Genomic DNA, 17,259 nt, shown 5'->3' with positions numbered 1-17,259 from the left:
AATTGGTACAACTTTAGAAAATTGGCAGTTGGCAGTATTTATCAAAGCTGAACCTAAGTGTACCCTGTAATGAGCAGTTCACTCCTGGTTATACCTAACAGAAATATGTACGTATTTGCACCAAAAGACTTGTACAGGAATGTACATAGCAGCATTTTAAGTAATAACCCTATGCTGGAAATAACACAAATGCCTTTCAATGGTACCAAAATGTTTTTCATTAAATCATACTATATTTGTAAAATGGAATACTTTACAGTGATGACAATGAATGACCTACTGCTATATTCAACAGATGAATCAGTTTTACAAATATAATGTGGAGTGAAGGAAGCCAGCACAAAAGTATACGGTGTGCGATTCCATTTATATGAAGTTAAAAAACAGGCAGAATGAGTCTCTGGTGTTAAAGTCATTGTGAGCTGGTAGGAGTAACTTTGCAAATACATGAGATGGGCTTCCAGGGTGCTGATAGTGTTCCTTGTTTTTTGTTTGTTTGTTTGTTTTTAAACCTAGATGCTGGTTACATGGGTGGGTTCACTTTGTGGAAATTCATTGAGTTGTATACTTAAAATTTTTGCCCATTTCTATATATATATAGTCACTTAAATAAAACATTTTTCTTAAAAATTAGATTCTACTTTTGTCCTGTGATTGCTGTGCTTATTGATAGCTTTTTCCTCTTATAAATGTACAAATCCTTTGCCTGTCAAAGCTGGTAGGATGTGTGTGTGCACATACATTTATGTGTTTATGTATTAGGGATGGTTGTATTAGGGTCGTTGTATGGGCATGAAGATGCATCTTTTATTAACCTTAATTTGCTTGTCAAATATTCAACACACTAAGAGTTTCAAACAGCCATAGGAAAAGAAAATTGGTGAGTAAACTCCACTGATCACTTTTTAAACCAGTTTTCTGAGAATAAGGAAACTTTCACAGGGCAGCAAATTTGGGTTTTGTTCTACAGACAGAAGAACCTTTTAATTAAGGGTCTTCAGCCCCTAAAGTCTTCATTTTCAGAAGAGTACACTTCATTTTGACCTTCATTCTTTTTTTAAATTGAAATGTAATTGAAATATAACCTTGTATTAGTGTTATATGCAACATGATTTAGTGTACATATATATTGTAAAATGATCATCATCATAATATGTCTAGTTAACATCCATTATCACATAGTTATAAATTTTTATTTCTTGTGATAAGAACTTTTAAGATCTACTCTTTTAGCAACTTTCAAATATACACTACAGTATTATTAACTGTAGTCACCATGCTGTCCATTGCATCCCCATGTCTTATTTATTTTATAAGTGGAAGTTTGTACCTTTTGACCCCCTTCACTCATTTCATCTACCCCCGACTCCACCCCTTACCTCTAGCAACTATCAGTCTGTTCTCTGTACCTATGAGTTAGAGTTTTCTGTTCTCTGGGTTTTTTTGGGTTTTGGGGGGGGGTTTTTTGGTTTTGGTTTTGGATTCTTCATATAAGTGAGACCTTATATTTGTGTTTCTCTGACTTATTTCACTTAGCCTAACAACCTTAAGGTCCATCTGTGTTGTTGGCAGGATTTCCTTCTTTTAATGGCTGAAAAATATTCCACTGTATATATATAAACCACATTTTCTTTATTCATTCATCCATCGGTGGATACTTAGGTTGTTTCCATGTCTTGGCTATTGTAAATAATGCTGCAGTGAACATGGGGTACAGATATCTTTTTGAATTAGTGCTTTTGTTTCTGTCAGGTAAATACCCAGAAGTGGAATTGCTGAATGATACTGTAGTTCTATTTTAAATTTTTTAAGGAACCTCCATTCTGTTTTCCATAGTGGCTGTACCAATTTACATTCCTGCCAACAGTGTACAAGGTTCCCCTTTCTCCACATCCTCACCAGCACTTGTTATTTCTTGTCTTTTTGATAATAGCCATTCTAGCAGGTGTGAGGTGATGTCTTATTGTGTTTTTGATATGCATTTCCCTGATGATTAGTGATGTTGAGAAGCTTTTCAAGTACCTGTTGGCCATCTGCATGTCTTCTTTGGAAAAATGTCTATTCAGATCCTCTGCTCATTTTATAATCAGATTGATTGTTGTTTGCTCTTGAGTTGTATGAGTTCTTTATATATTTTGGATATTAACCTCTTAGCAGGTGTATGATTTGCAAACATTTTCTCCCATTTGATAGGTTGCCTTTCCATTTTTTTGGTGGTTTGTGTGTGTGTGTGTGTGTGTGTGTTTTGTTTTGTTTTGTTTTTTTGCTATGCAGTGGCTTTTTATTGAGCTTTATTCTTATGGAAACTATGAAGAGAGGAACTCTTCACGTGGTATTAAAAATTTTTCCCCTTTTGCTCTATGGTAATCTGACTCAAAGTAAAGCATTTTAGGAAAACCTAGCCTGGATGAGGTAGAAAATCTAAAAGATGTTTCCTTGCCTTCTCTCATCTGGTCATATCTCTCAATTCTCAGTCTGGCCTCAGTAAGATACTTGAAAGTCCTCTTAAGTTCACCAACGTTGTCTTCTGACCATACCTTCTTAAATCTTTTCTCCCTCCCTGGAAGGCCCTTACCTGCCTCATTTACCTAAGTAATCTCCTGGAGCTCATTCTCCACAACACCTTCTAGAGTTAACCTCTCACTGTGCCTATATACATCTCTGCTGTGTAACATATCACACTTATCTGTGTTTATTTGTCCTTCAGTGCTATCCTTTTGAGACTTATCAACTGGGAGGTGGCAGGTGTTCAATAGATATAGAAAGAAAGGATGAATGATCGGGCATATTTTCTGAAAGACAATAGCTATTTTCTAAAGAATAAAAGCCATTTACAATATTTGACATTACTAGACAGGTTTTAATTTTCTTTTGGAAGAAATGATACTTTGCATTAATTTCTCAGTTAAACCAGGGTGTGTATGTACAACAGGGTGCATTTTGTGGTAGTAGGAGAGAGTGATGCTAACGGGTTTACATGGGTATCAGACATGTGACCTTGGCCTCTTTAACATAGTCCTCCTGACAGCTGATTTAATTTTAGTGAACCCCTAGAGAAATACTTTGAAATGCTCTGGTTCTATATGCAGAATTTAGAAACCATAAATCTAATGTATAGTCCTGACTGCATTGAGGTTTATGGATTAAGCTCAGCAGATTAGACTGTGTTGGCATTAGGACATTATGACTGGGCCAGTGTAGGCATTATGAGAGGATAATTTTGTTCATCTCAAATGTTATAAAATTAAATTCCGGAATATGTTATCTGAAATTTTGTCATTTCACTTCAGCATATAATTTCTCCAGCCAATTTTAATTTAAAAAATATCTGAGTAGAATAATTGGCATTTGTCCAGTTTAGACTAATAGGATTAGAATAATAAATTAATAAGTATTGAGTGCCTGCGTAAGGTTTAATACTGTTAGTAATATGTAAAAAGTATAACATTGACCTTGATGTCAAACAACCTGTATTTTATTGATAATGTAAGAAAACACAGATAAAAAGTGATTTCTGTTTTTTCCAACCCCAACTGTCTGTAAATGGGAGACCAGGCAGAAAAAAATAGACTTTGGAGTCTAAACAGATCTGGGTTAGGATCTTTGGCTTTCTAAAAAATTAAATAATGAGTTATATAATCTTGGTCACATTGACATCTCTAGAACTGTTGTTTCTGTTTGCAAAGAGAGGTAAGAATACATGCAACTTGCAGTTTTTTGATTTTATTTTTGAGAATTAATGACAAACCATGTAAAACCTCTGGCACATAATAAGTGCACTTAATGCATGTTTAAATGGAAAGAACAGATAAATAGAGCTTTATTTGCAACAGTCCAGTTAGTCCAGACCGTTGTTGATAGATTTCATAATGGTAACTAACGCAAGTCAAGCTCGGTAATTGATTGGATGGGCAATCTTGGAAACTGTGCTTCAGTCTTCCCACTGTGGAATGAGGTGACTGACCTTCTGTTTGTTTTTAAGAGTATTAAGGACAACTTTTAGAAGAGTGTTCATCTTATTTATCCTGTGGAACCTTCTGACCAGTGGTGTACACAGGAGAGGTTTCACACGAGGAGTGGCTTGTTACGAGTCCACTTGGGGTGAGATAAGGAAGCACAAATCTCAGAGATGGGCTAATCATGCTGTGTTCCTTCTCCCTCTCCTCCTCCCCCCACCCCACAGTGCAAGTTTCATTTGTTTATTAGCAATTACTGCATCCTTTGCTGTTTTCTGTAGCAGTTGTGAAGCTTGTTCTGGATGCCTGTGTTAATTAGTGGGGTAGTTTGACTTTGCTAAATGTTCCAAATGGTTTAAATTCTATTTGGGACAAATGACTATTTCTTATTATACAAAATCAGTTTCTTTTCTTGTCTATTTTTTCTTTGGAGAGTTGGTGCTCTGGGGCTGCGTCTCTGCCTTGCAAACTGAAAATACAGTTTTCCTGGGTGTGTCTTATTTTAATCCACTCCCTTTCATACTATAAGGCTTTGACCTGCTTGGAGCCTTTCCTCCTTGGTTACAATTGATGCTTTGTCCTTTAGAATCATATATGACTAGCCACTGGGTTGATTCAGTGTTCAGCTAACAAATATGGCTCTGAGGAGAAATTATTTCCCTAGAATGGGAAATGGGCAGCTGAGCTGGAAAATGAAGGCCTGGTCCATATTCAATCATTTAGGGAGAGTAAGTAGCAGTTTCAAAATTAGAGTTAGGACTAAGCAAAGAAAAAGTAGGGCCAATTCCAAAATTGAGTTCTAGTCAAAGATCAGCTGGATTTTACTAGAAGTAGACATATTTTGGGGAACTATCTGTGGTTCAAGAAATTATGCATATCTTGTACTGCATCTGTGATTATGAGAGGATAATTTTCTAGAAGTTTATGTTGTTCCCCTGTTGGATTGTTGATTTATGTTAATATCCACAGGAATTTCACTGCTAATGATGTCAACTTACTCTCTATTTATTCAATTCCTTTGGCCCAGGGACTTAAACTACTTTACATTAATTTTGTCAGTAATTCTTATAACATCCCTGTGTGGGAGCTACTTTTGAGATGAGGGATGTCAGAACGTGCTCCAGTTTACATAGCAGGTCAGTCTCTGGGATGGAAAATTTGACCCAGGATTTGTGCTTCTAGGCTTAGCAAGTTTGATTGCTGAAATGTGTAGTCTTTCTATTTCACCCCCCACCCCTTTTCCTTCTACTTTTCTTTCTTTGCTGGAGGAAATAATATCAAGCAAATAACAAAAGAATCTGGTCTTCTAAGTGGTTGGAGACTCTTCAGAACTCTGCCTTTAGGCATGGAATTCCCAGTCCCTGGCTAGGGATGGAGGGAAGGAGCAGAAGACTGATGCTCAGCTCACAACACGTCTTCACTGGTTTTTTGACCAGTGCGTACTTTTATTTTTGTCCTTTTATTTTTCTTTTCTTGTTGGGTGGAATGGTGAGTGTGAGACTTTTCTGTGTGCCAGCCTTAATATATGGAACAGTCCAGATGTTTTTAACGCTCAGCAGTTACTGCCACTTGCTTTGGGTTGGGGGCCAAAGAGTAGGAGGTGAAGCAGCCACTTTGGGGTGGGGTTGAGAGGAGGGTGGAATGTAGGAAGGAGGACGTTTCTCTGTTTTCTTAGTCATTGGACTCTGAATCCCAAGTAGCTAAATATAGCTCAGGTTCCTGTTGAAAGCATCATTTTTTGGGGGCGGGTGGTGAGGGGAGAACGGAAAACCTTTTTGTGTATCCTGCTCCATGAAGCCAATAGGGAAGCAGGAGGAGGTGAGGTTGCCATGGAGATGGTAGCTGTGTGCAAGGGGAGAGCAGCAGGGTTTAGAATTCCAGGAAGGAAGAGAGAGTGATGTCATCAGATTCCATGGACCAGCCCAGGAACCCCTGTGAGGTTGGTGGGGAGTTGGGTGTGCGTGGGGGGTGGTGGATGGGAGTTTGTGCAGGGGAATTGTGGCTTCAGTAAGATGTGGGGAGTCCAATGCAAGCAGAGAGGTTCGTTGTGTGGAGTCGGGCTGGTCTGCCTTTTTAAAAATCTGTAAATCATTCTGAATTTGCAGAATATTTTCTTTGTTGAAAAATGACATATTCATTTAACAAAGGAGCTAATCTAGATGTAGAAATATAATATCTTTTAATAGTTATATTCTCTGTCATATTTGTGTGTGCCCTTATCCCTTGTACGTGAGGATATTTGTGCACATATTTTGGATATGTAAGTTGCCTTTGTAGGACGCCTTTTATGGTACTGCATGCAGTTAAATGCTTTATTAATGCCTGATGTTTGTATTTTTCTAGAGATGGGTCTGTATAAATAAACCACTTTATTTTTTAAAAAATATGAAAGACAAAGCAATTGCTTTTGCAGCAGAAAGAACTGCAGACTTCAGGACAGTCGTTCTGAACATAACGCGTGTGTGTTTGTACCGCTACTGAAGGGCAAATGTGTTTCTTTTGGAATGACTGAGAGGCTCATTTTTTTTTAAACAAATATAGCAGAGTCTGTGCATCTAGATGAGTATTGCCCTTCAAAATAGTCACTTTGACTCTGATGATACAACCACTGCACAAAACATAAAGAACTCTGCTTTGGAATCAGCTTCAGAGATGAAGGTTAAGGGAAACCTTTTTAATATCTAACACTGCATTTTTTTAATTTATGAAGAATACCTAGCTTGATCAGACACTGGGCTTTTCCTGATTTGGGGTTGTCAAAAAAAATCAAATCTGTGTTCAAACAATGAGCTTTTGTCACAGTTAAAGATATTTAAAGCCATAGGTTTCGGTTCTGAAGGCGTTTTCTTTTCCAGAGCAGGAGCTCCTAGATTATTTAGTTTAGCAGTGGCTAAATGCTTGATGGCAGCATCTGAGAAATAAGAGTATGGCCTTTCCAGGCAACATTTTCTGAAGTGACCCATTTGTGTATCTGTAAAAATCAGCGACATTACTGTTGGGTAATGTGTTTCTGAGAGCACAGACTCTTTGGAACCAGACTGGCTCAAGTCTCCACCCCTGTTCTGCTACTCAGTGACTGACCTTGGACAGGTAGCAGTCTCTTGGTGCATTGGTTTCCTCACATCTGAAATGGGAATGATGGTGCTATAAGTACCAACAATACAGTGTGCTGGTGAGGGTGAGTAAACCAATATGGAGAGCACTTAGATATTTGGTATGTTCTCAATCAGTGCTTGCGTTGGCTGTTGTCATTAATGATTCTACAGTTCTTTGAATTACAGAATTATGCGGTAGAAGATTTCACATACCACTGAATGTCCAGGAGGGAGGGGCTCAGAAATCTATAATTTTAGAATGATTCCTGGATGATTCTGATGATCAGCCAGGTTTGGGAATCTCTGCCTGTAATCTGTGTTGAGTATGGGCCAAGCACTGGAAGCATCATCATTTCCTGGGATCTTATTAGAAATGCAGAATCTCGGGTGCTACCCCAAATCCACTGAATCAGAATCTGCGTTTTTAACAAGATACCCTGCAGTGACCTGCATGCGTGTTAAAACTTAAGAAACACTGCTTTTCTACCAGTGAGAGTAATTGGGTGATAACTACAGGTTAAAAGATTATCTCTCAGTTATTCCCACTTGGTAGAAGAGAAACAGGCTAACCCACTGTGTAGATGAGCATGCACGTACCTTCCCTATTGCTTTTCTGGACTAAGTCACTATGTGCCATGTAATGGAAAGAACGGAGTTACAGTTGTGCCTCTGCCTCTACCACTTCCTAGTTGTTTGGCCTTGATCTTGTCATTTAACCTCTCTGGGTATCAGTGTCCTCACCTGATAATGGAAGTAATACCTAGACCGTCAAGTAGCGTGTATAAAGTATCTAGCACGTTGCAGTGTCTGTGTACATTAGTGCCCCCCTCTTCAGTGATGATCTGTATAGTAGTTCTGTTCCCTCAGAAAGGGCCACCAGTTGAGACCCAGCACCATCCTGTCTGGGTAATTTCCTTGCCTCTTGCCCTTATCTCAGCTATTTCAAGCATCTAATTGTACTACAGAAAACTACATATAGTTTTCTTGGCCACCTTTTCCTGTTCAGTGCCTTTTACTTAATGGAGACTATTATCTAAAAGGGCTGGAAGAACTATAGGAGCTGAGTAGTGGGGCTGGTACAGGAATCAGGTTTGATGAAGTTTGATAGAGGCAGCTCTTTCTGTAATTCTTTGTAGTTGACTGTATGTTTTAGAAAGTTAAGTTTGTGTTTTAAAATTGATACTAAAAAAAATGAATTCAGATGATTTCATTTAAAGTCTTTTAGACTAGTTCCCAGCAAGAATTAACATGGCAGTAATCAGAAGATCATTGAATTGATAAGTAATGAGCATTCCCTTTTTTCTGACCAGGGAATTAATATAAGAGGAAGTTCAGGGACATGCTCTGGGAACACCAGAAGTAGATGGCAGAGAATTTAGGTCAGAGAATTGGCAGTTGTAGCCAGTAAGGCATTGGATGCAACAGCAGGGGTAGGAAATAGAAAAGTTCATTGCCACTCAGCCATATAAATCTTAGGGGACTGAGGGATATGAGAGGATTGTGAACTCAAAGCATATAGTAAAAATTGTTATAATAATAGTTTTTGTCTAAGGGATAGGTACACTCCTAGGCACTTTGTATATATTATGCCTAATCTTAACATCTCTTCAAGGTACAGGCATAATAGATCAGAAAGGTTGAGCAACTTGCCCTAAGTCACTCAGCTAATAGCGGCAGAACTGGTTTGACATGATGTTGAATAGCAATGTGAGTGAGGAGACTGTTATAAAAGCTATATTGAAATAGCTAATCTATGCCAGTTAAAATTTATTTTGTCTATATTTACCTTTCTGTCTAAACTGTTCACATGTTAACCTGTCTCAGAGGGACTTTTGGAATGTTGCAGAATTACCCTTTTGGGATGTATTTCCTTTATACTCTGAGGCTAATTAAGAGGTATCTTTTTTTTTTAAATGGCAAAGCTTGTGAAGTCTTCAGTTCAACGAAACAGCAGTTTCAAGTGACTGTGACAACACAAGGGTTGTTTGACCGTGGGTTTGTGACCATGACCCATGATAAGAGATCCGTTTTATGTGACAACATAGTATATAGTTAGATGTTTATCTGTATCTGTGTGACCAAAAGGAGTTTCATGGAATGATTTACCCTACTAAAATGAGGTACTTGATTCTTTCTGTCTGTTTAGAAGTACTATTGTAGTCCGGTATAGTGATTCTTAAAGTGTGGTCCATGGACCCCTGAAGATGCCCAAGAACCTCTGAGGGGGTCTTCATGATCAAAACTCTTTATAACACTGAGATGTTCCTTGCCTTTCCTACTATGTTGACATTTGCACTGATGCTGTATGAGCAGAGATGGGAAAACTGCTGACATCCTAGCATGAATCAAGGCATTGGTACCAAGCTGTACTGGTGGTCATTTATTTTTTTCACCACCACACATTTGCAGTTAAAGAAGGGGAAAAAAGCTAGTTTTATTGATATTATGTAATGAAATATGTCAATATTGAGAAGGTCTTTATAAGTTAGTGAACCAGTATCTTATAAATGAACAGGGCATAATGTTATATAATCATGATAGGTAAAAATTCATTCAAAATACAAGATAGGCCAATGGGTTTTAATATGACAGAGAATGAAAAATTCACTGGTATGGTTGCAGATACCACACTGCAACTAAGTTTTAAGAAACTGTTACTTTTTAAGTTTTGGTGTAATATTAAGCAAGAATATCCATAGATACGTGAAAATATTATTAAAATACTCTGCGTTTTCCAAATACATATCTGTGGAAGGGCAGATTTTCTTCATACACTTGAACCAAAATAACATATCACAACAGACTGAATGCAGAAGCATATATCTTAGCCATCTTCTATTAAGTTGGTTGTGAAAGATATTTGCAAAAATGTAAGACAGTGGCACTGTACTCACCAGATTTTTTGCTTTATAAAATATAGTTAATTTTCATAAAATATTTTTATGTTAGCATAATGATTTATTATTGGTATTTTAAAATGAATTAACAAATATTTTTAAAATTACTCAGTTTTAGTTTCTAATAGACAAATTCCAATACTTATTAACTCCCATAAACAAAAGTTCTTCAGGATCTTTAATAATTTTTAAGATTGTAAAGGGATTCTAAGGCCAAAAAGTTTGAGAGCTGCTGCTCTAATTTTTTTTTTTAAATAATGTTTGAGACCTCTTAAACTAAATAAGGCATGAATGGGTCCTGACTCATAGTTTGAAAATATACTAATCCAGAGTTACAGGAATTGCATTGTGAAGGGAGGTAGGATTTTGCTAGATTTTACTTAAGCTGAGTCAATGTGGGAGAACACCCTAAGGTGGGAAGTAAATTGAGTAAAATGTAGATCTGGAAATTAGCTATTTGCAGTCATCCTTCAAACCTCATCCAGATCTTGCCTCCCGTGAGTTCTCTTCTTTGTGACTTCTTCATGACTTTCTCACTCCATTATCAACCTTGTACACTTGTTCACTTTGGACCTTATATTTACATTTTATTGCATGATTTATGTTGTGCTTGTTTACATGCCTGTGTCTCTTACTAGGCTGAGTTCCTTAAAAGAATCAGTAACTCATTTGTCTTTCTGTTTCTATGATAGTGCCAGACTCATGAATGTCCCTCAGTAAATGTTTGTTGAAGGAATAAATGAATGGGGAGAAAAAGAAAATGACCAGGTGAGGCCAGATTTAGAGTTTTGGGAACTTGATCACGTAAACAGTGGAGGGCCATTAGCATGGGAGTGATATGAGTGGTGTCTGATGAACGTAACCATGGCCTTGGTAAGAAAATTGGGATGAGGTGGATGGAGGCTACTGGACCAGCTAAGAAGCTATTATTTAGTTTTTTAGGCTTGACAGTTATTTAGGCTTGACTCAGGTGTCCCAAGCCTGGATTAAGGTGAATGCTTTTGCCATAGGTAATGAAAGATATGTAACCTGAGGAATATTTACAAAAACATGAACATAATAATACCCCTATTACCAAACATTTAATGCGTGCTTATAATGTCCTGACTACTGTGTTAAGGGCTTTATGTGTATTGTTTACTCCTCACAGCATCCCTGAGAAGGTACTGTTATTATCTCTATTTTTTGATGGTTAATTGAAAAATAATATGTGTTCATTATCGAAAAGTTAGAAAATACAAATAAGCAAAAGAAAAAATATATGTATCACTCATAAACCCAAACTCAACACCAAGACATATAATCACTAAACACTTTGGAATACATCCTTCTAGGCTTAAGAAAAAAAAGTTACGTATATGTGCTATAAATGCCTGAGTATGAGGAAACCCTGAATATAAGACTTTAAGCTGTTTTTCCATTGAAAGTATAGGCCAACCTAAACATATAAATTTTTAGGGATGTTGATGAAATATGCAAATGTCTTTAAAATATTGATTTTATTTGTTTATGCATACATATGTAAAATCATATACAATATCATGTAATAACTTAGAAACATTTTATTTTCTGTGGTTTTTCAAAGAAAATTTATACATACTTGACTGCATCAGTATCTTTATCATTGCTTAGAACTACTTTGAGTCTTCAGATAGTTTTCCAGAGTGTATACTCAGATATAGCACTTTTTTGAATCTATTTCTATTGTAGTCCCTAATGATTTTACTTTAAGCTATAAGTACCCATTCATATAACCTCAGGAAGGTTGGTTTTCTTCATTATCACCGTATTGTATACTGCACTGCTTTTCGGAAAAGATTTCTTATTGAGAATAAAATTCACATAACATAAAATTCACTTTTAAAAGTGAATAATTTGGTAGAATTTAGCACATTCACATTGTTGCGCAGCCACCATCTCTATCTAGTTCCCAACATTTTTATCACCCTCAAAAGAGCCCCGTACCTATTAAGCAGTCGCCCTCCGTTTCTTCTTCCTTCCAGTCTCTGACAACCACCAATCTGCTTTCTGCTTCTATGGATTTACCTATTCTGGATATTTCACATAAATAGAGTTATACAATATATGACCTTTAATGTCTGGCTTCTTTCACTTATTGTCATATGTTTTCAAGGTTCATTCATGTTGTAGCATATATCAGTACTTTGTTCCTTTTTATAGCTGAGTAATATTTGTATATACCATAATTTATTCATTCATTGATGGACAGTTGTGTTGTTTCCAGCCTCTGGCTGTTTTGCATAGTGTGTACAAGAATTTGTATGAAGGCCTGTTTTTAATTCTTTGGGGAATATACCTAGGAGTGGAATTGCTAGGCTGTGTGGTAGTTCTGTATTTAACTTTTTGAGGAACTGCCAAACTATTTTCTGTAGCAGCTGCACCATTTTATATTCTTACCAGCAATGTACAAGGGTTTGTCAATTTATTTTTAATGAGGAACACAGTAAGATGGGGAATGTGGAGAGAAAATATGTGTAGCCTTTGAGTTTATTAGAGCTTTGTATCTCAGATTTTGCCTGATGGACTTATTAAATATTTAGCATCATTTCAGCACCAAGAATGAAATTTAGCTCAGGGAAATGTATCTAATCTATTTTAAGTGGTGAACAGACTACAAAGTGAAGATCAGAGAAGTGAAAGAAGGGAAATTTAAATAGACTGTAAAATTCCTTGAGGGCAAAGGCTCTGTTCATCTTTGTATCCTTTGTGCTTAATAAAATGCTTGGCGTATCATAGGTTGATTGGGGGTCCCCAGGACTACTCTGGTTCCAGTAGTTTGCTAGGATTTACAGAATTCAGTGTATAGACGTACTCATGGCTGTAATTTATAACAGAGAAAGGATACAAAGCAAAATCACCAAGGAGAAAAGTGCATGGGGTGCAGTCTGGGAGAAATCAGGCTCGATTTTACAGGACTTCTCCCCCAACAGCGGCACAGAGGCTGTGCTGATTCCCTCCAGCCAGTTGTGGCAGTGTTGTCTACCGGTGAAGCTCATTAGAGACGTAGTGCTGAAATTTTTCTTTTTTTGGCTGTGGATAGGAAGGGTTGTTCACATAGGTACCCTCTGCTTAGCACAAACCCAAATTCTAGACGCCCAGAAGGAAAGCAGGTGTCCAGCATAAATTGTATTGTTACACAATTCAGGCACAATGAGCCACTCTTACCAGCTCTGGGACTAGAACCCTCATGAAATCTAAGTTCCCAGGCACCAGTCAAGGCCAACCTCACAAGCTGCTCTTTCTGAGACTGGCAGCCAGGACTTCTTTGTTCATTCTTTTCCGATATGTAGATGTTTAGTTCTTTAAAAAGGGTTGCTAGGTTCTGTGAAGAAAAAAATAAATGCCATAGTAGGGAGTCAGCAGGGACTAGAGTTTTGGACAGACCTGGATTTGCATTATTGTTGACAGACTGCATAGTTTTCTGAGCCTCAGTTTTCTTACTGTTGAGAGGTATGTTACAGAGTTTTAGTGAGAATACCAAATAATAATGTATGGAAAACATGAAGCATTAAGTCTGTCCTGTATAAAGTAAGTGGCTATAATAAGCATTTTGTTTCAGCTCATCTGTACCAGTCTGGGTCCAATCAGGAGAAAGAGACTACAAAGTAATTTAGACAGGGAATTTAATTTAAAGAATTATTTGCTATAACAGAAGATTGAAATAATAAGGGATTGGCTTGTAAGAAGTACAGAGAACTCTAAGGAATAGCAGATGTAATATAATAGATATAGTGTAATAATATGATTGATACATGGTAAAATCATTGATATAAAATTAATTTATAATAGAACTTTCCCTAGGTCTGAGATAGTGACCCCCAAAAGAGCTGTCTCTTTAAAAAAAAAAGACAGGGTGTTTGGAGTGGAAGTGGTGAATGTAACAAAGAACTATTGTCACTTTCTTGATGGGAGGTGGGATGAATTACTCTGTGTTTTATTTTATTTTATTGTAGCATCAAGTTTAGTTGACCAGTTACAGTTGGGCCATATGTTGAAACTGTGTTGTTAGATACTGCCAGATTCATGTCCCTTATATGCCTCCATCTTATCTTTGAACCTAAAGATTTGGATGCAAAATGATGTCCTGTGGTCACTTTGCAGTGCCTTTTCTTGACCCAAAGGTACTTGTTGCTTGCGTTGGTTTTTGCATGTAATAGCATATGAAACTTAGGTACATCTTCAGTTCCTGTGGTGTTCTCTCCCATGTCCTGATTCAAAAGTAGGCTTACTACTTGAAAAACAGTAACTTGGGCTGCAAAACAAGGTAGTGAAATACCCTGGGAAACTTGATTTGCTTTTTCCCCCCCCCAGCCAGTGTGATCTAAATCAATCTTTGCCTCCATTGTTAAATGTGTATAAGATAATGTGAAATGAATTTTCAGCTGAAAGAAGGTCAGTGAAAAATCTGGGCTTGTACCATTGTCCAGGCTTTGTTTGTTAGAGGACAGCTTCATTCTTAATTTTCTTTGCTTCCTTTTACTTTCCTATCCCCAAATTGCATGGTGGCAAGAATTTATTTTGTCCCATTCTCAGTATTTTTCTTCCCTTTCCATTTTGTGAAATGGCTTTGATTTTGTTAGACACAGAAGAAAGACAATAGGATGGGTTAAAAAAATTTTTTTTCTAATTGCTTGGTGTAATTTCCTTGTGCATTTCCATTTCCTGCTCCTAGAAAATGTGCATCAGTGATAGAAGCCAGTATGAAATACTCTTGTAATAAATCTCTATGCTGAACATATGATTCAGTGGGTGAAACCAGGGGAGATTGGCACAGTGGTGTCTTCCTTAGGCTCCTCAGTTAGTGTTTTACTGATCATTGCTTAGAATTTATAGCTAGTATGTTATATCACTACTATATTTCTGTACTGAAAGCAGGGCTTTTTGGGGATCTTAATTGTTAAGTCCTCTTAGCACCTCTTTTTTTACTATATTTTTAAAATGCTTAAGGAAACCGTTCTTTTCTGTTGTACCTCCCAGGTGCAGTATTCTGGGTAATTTTAATTTGGAATGGACAAATGTATTGGCTAATCATTTGGAAATAATGCTGATGATTTTTAGAATGCATTTAGAACAGTGGCTTTAAAATCCTTTGTATCTTTTCAACATGCATCAGTCCATCACAGTACAGGATCTTGTCCGCCGATAAGAGGTTAGAGGCTATTATCTACTCAGCCCCCACCCCCACTCCCACACTTTCAAAAGATCTTCCGGAGTCCTGTAATTTTTGTAGATGTTAGTTATGTTATCAGTCACATTATCTTGTAATTATTACAACTCGGAGCTCCTCAAAGGCAGGGCTACCAGCACTGTGCTTGTTGTAAAGCAGTTGTTCAGTCCGTTTTTACTGAATGAATGAATGAAGGATTCTCCTGCTTAAATGGGTTTTTCAAACATAGGTGCAATGGGAGCATATAAGCAGCCGTGAAGAATACACAAGTAAGGTAATATTTTTCTTCACTTCTTTCCATGTGCATTGCATGTGCTCCGTCCATCAGAGCTGCTCTGTTTGACAATTACTTAAGGCTGTTACTGTTTCACATATTCACTTACCAGAAGTTTCTAAACAGGTTTAATTGTAGTAAAATTCTATGGTTAGTATTTTATTTCTTACACATTCTTTTTGTTTTTGAGCAACATCTGTGCCTAGGCAGAGTCAGTTTCTAAGTCTTTCAGTTTTACTGGGTCAGTGACTCTTGCTTATAGCAGTATAACTGCTCCAGCCTTGCTTGTTTGGAGTCTTAACAGGTCTCGTTTCTATCCCATCTGCTCCATTAGCTTGCCTTGTAATTTTGTCTTTGCTTTAAATATCAGTAATTATTTTTACACTGATTAAAAACTCACATTTTTAAGATCTGCACATTTTTAGACAATTGTAATCATCTGACCAGGACCAGTACCAGTTTGTTCTCGTTGTCATGAAGTAGCAGAAGTACTGGGTATAGAGTTAAAAGACCCAAGTCTGAAGGCAGTGCAGCTATCATTAGCTATTTGGCCTTGAGCAAATCACTTAATCTTTCTGAAATTCAGTTTTGTCATCTGTAAAATGAGGGTTATAAAACCTATTTTCTGCATTATGAAGACTAAATAAGATTATGTAAAGGTGTTTTTGTACATTATAAAACATTATGAAACACTGGCACTAGGGACTTCTTTGGTTCTTTTTAATATTCCAAGTAATACATGAATTTTACATTTTATAAAATTCAAACAGTTCACATAAAGCATAGCCTCTCAACCTTCCACAAATTTTATTCTCCCTAGAGGTAACCACTGTTAAAAGCTTGTTGTGTATTCTTCTCGATCTTCTCTATGCATTTGTTCACTTTTTAAATATGCAAGTAGAGATACCTCTTTTTGTATTGAGATTTAAAGGAATAGCGCACTGACCGTTCCACTGTCACTTAAAAGGACTTGAGATAGTTCATAGAGATTTTGCCTTTGAAAAAACGTGCAAAGAGGTTGTTGAAATAATGGAATCGTTAATAACACTATTTCCCTATTATTAATGGAGACTAAAATTGTAGTTTTTCACAGTTGCTAGCATGACTGCATTAGAAATCTTTGCACATGCTTCTTTGAGCACAAGTTTAGATGATTCTCTAGATAAACAGATCAGAGATATGAAATTATAAGAAACTATGTGTATTTTATATTTTAATAAGTATTGTCAAGTTGCTTTCCAAAAGAGTGGTCCTAATATACTTACATATTCCTACTCTTAGATGTGAAGATACGTATTTACTCTTCTTCTTGTCAATTTGTGATATTTTCATTTTCATGTTCGCCAGTTTCATGAGTGAAAAGTGATACCTCAAACCTAGAAGAATGTTCACAGGCAGCATGGTTTGTGAGTGCCAACTAAAAGCATAACTGGAAACAATTTAAATGTCTATTAACAGGAAAACAAGACAAATAACTTGTGACATATTTCTAAGATAAAATGCTAAGCAGTAGTCAAAATTAGTGAAATACAGTGATATGCATAAGTGGAGATAAATCTAGTATTGAGAGGAAAAGGAAATTGCTGTGCAATAGGATCCATTTCCATAAAATTCAAAAACATAACGATGTTAGTGCATTTTGAAGGGACAGGTATGTATAGGTGGTAGAATGAACGAGGAAAGCAAGCCTTTGTCATAAGCATAGGCCACTTTCCGAGCGGAGGCCATTTCTGAGGGCTGGAGGGTTCCAGATCGCCTCCTGTGAGAAACGGGGAAGAAGAGGGTCCTGGTCTGCTAAGGCAGACGGAGAGGTGAATGCCTTTCCTCTGGCACATCTCTGTGCAGCCTA

At 37.0% G+C, this 17,259-nt stretch overlaps 1 protein-coding gene across 17 annotated transcripts in view; it reads left to right on the top strand.

The window, feature by feature from the left end:
* The window catches only part of RBFOX2 (RNA binding fox-1 homolog 2), a 239,570-nt gene that overhangs the window by 51,826 nt on the left and 170,485 nt on the right, over window positions 1-17,259 (top strand). The window contains exon 1 of one of the 17 annotated variants that reach the window (XM_032492126.1): window positions 5,808-5,895. The exons of 14 other annotated variants lie outside the window; for them this stretch is intronic. In XM_032492126.1, coding sequence (XP_032348017.1) covers window positions 5,854-5,895 — 42 coding nt within the window. In that variant the 5' untranslated portion in view covers window positions 5,808-5,853. Of the gene's footprint in view, window positions 1-5,807; window positions 5,896-17,259 lie in introns of those variants that run through there. 2 more of the 17 variants (XM_014558507.2, XM_006183870.3) reach the window with 2 other exon arrangements.

This window comes from Camelus ferus, chromosome 12 (genome assembly GCF_009834535.1).
Source record: "Camelus ferus isolate YT-003-E chromosome 12, BCGSAC_Cfer_1.0, whole genome shotgun sequence".
Lineage (NCBI taxonomy): Eukaryota > Metazoa > Chordata > Mammalia > Artiodactyla > Camelidae > Camelus > Camelus ferus.
The sequence above is the reverse complement of the archived record's forward strand: the minus strand, read 5'-3'. Positions and strand labels throughout refer to the sequence as shown.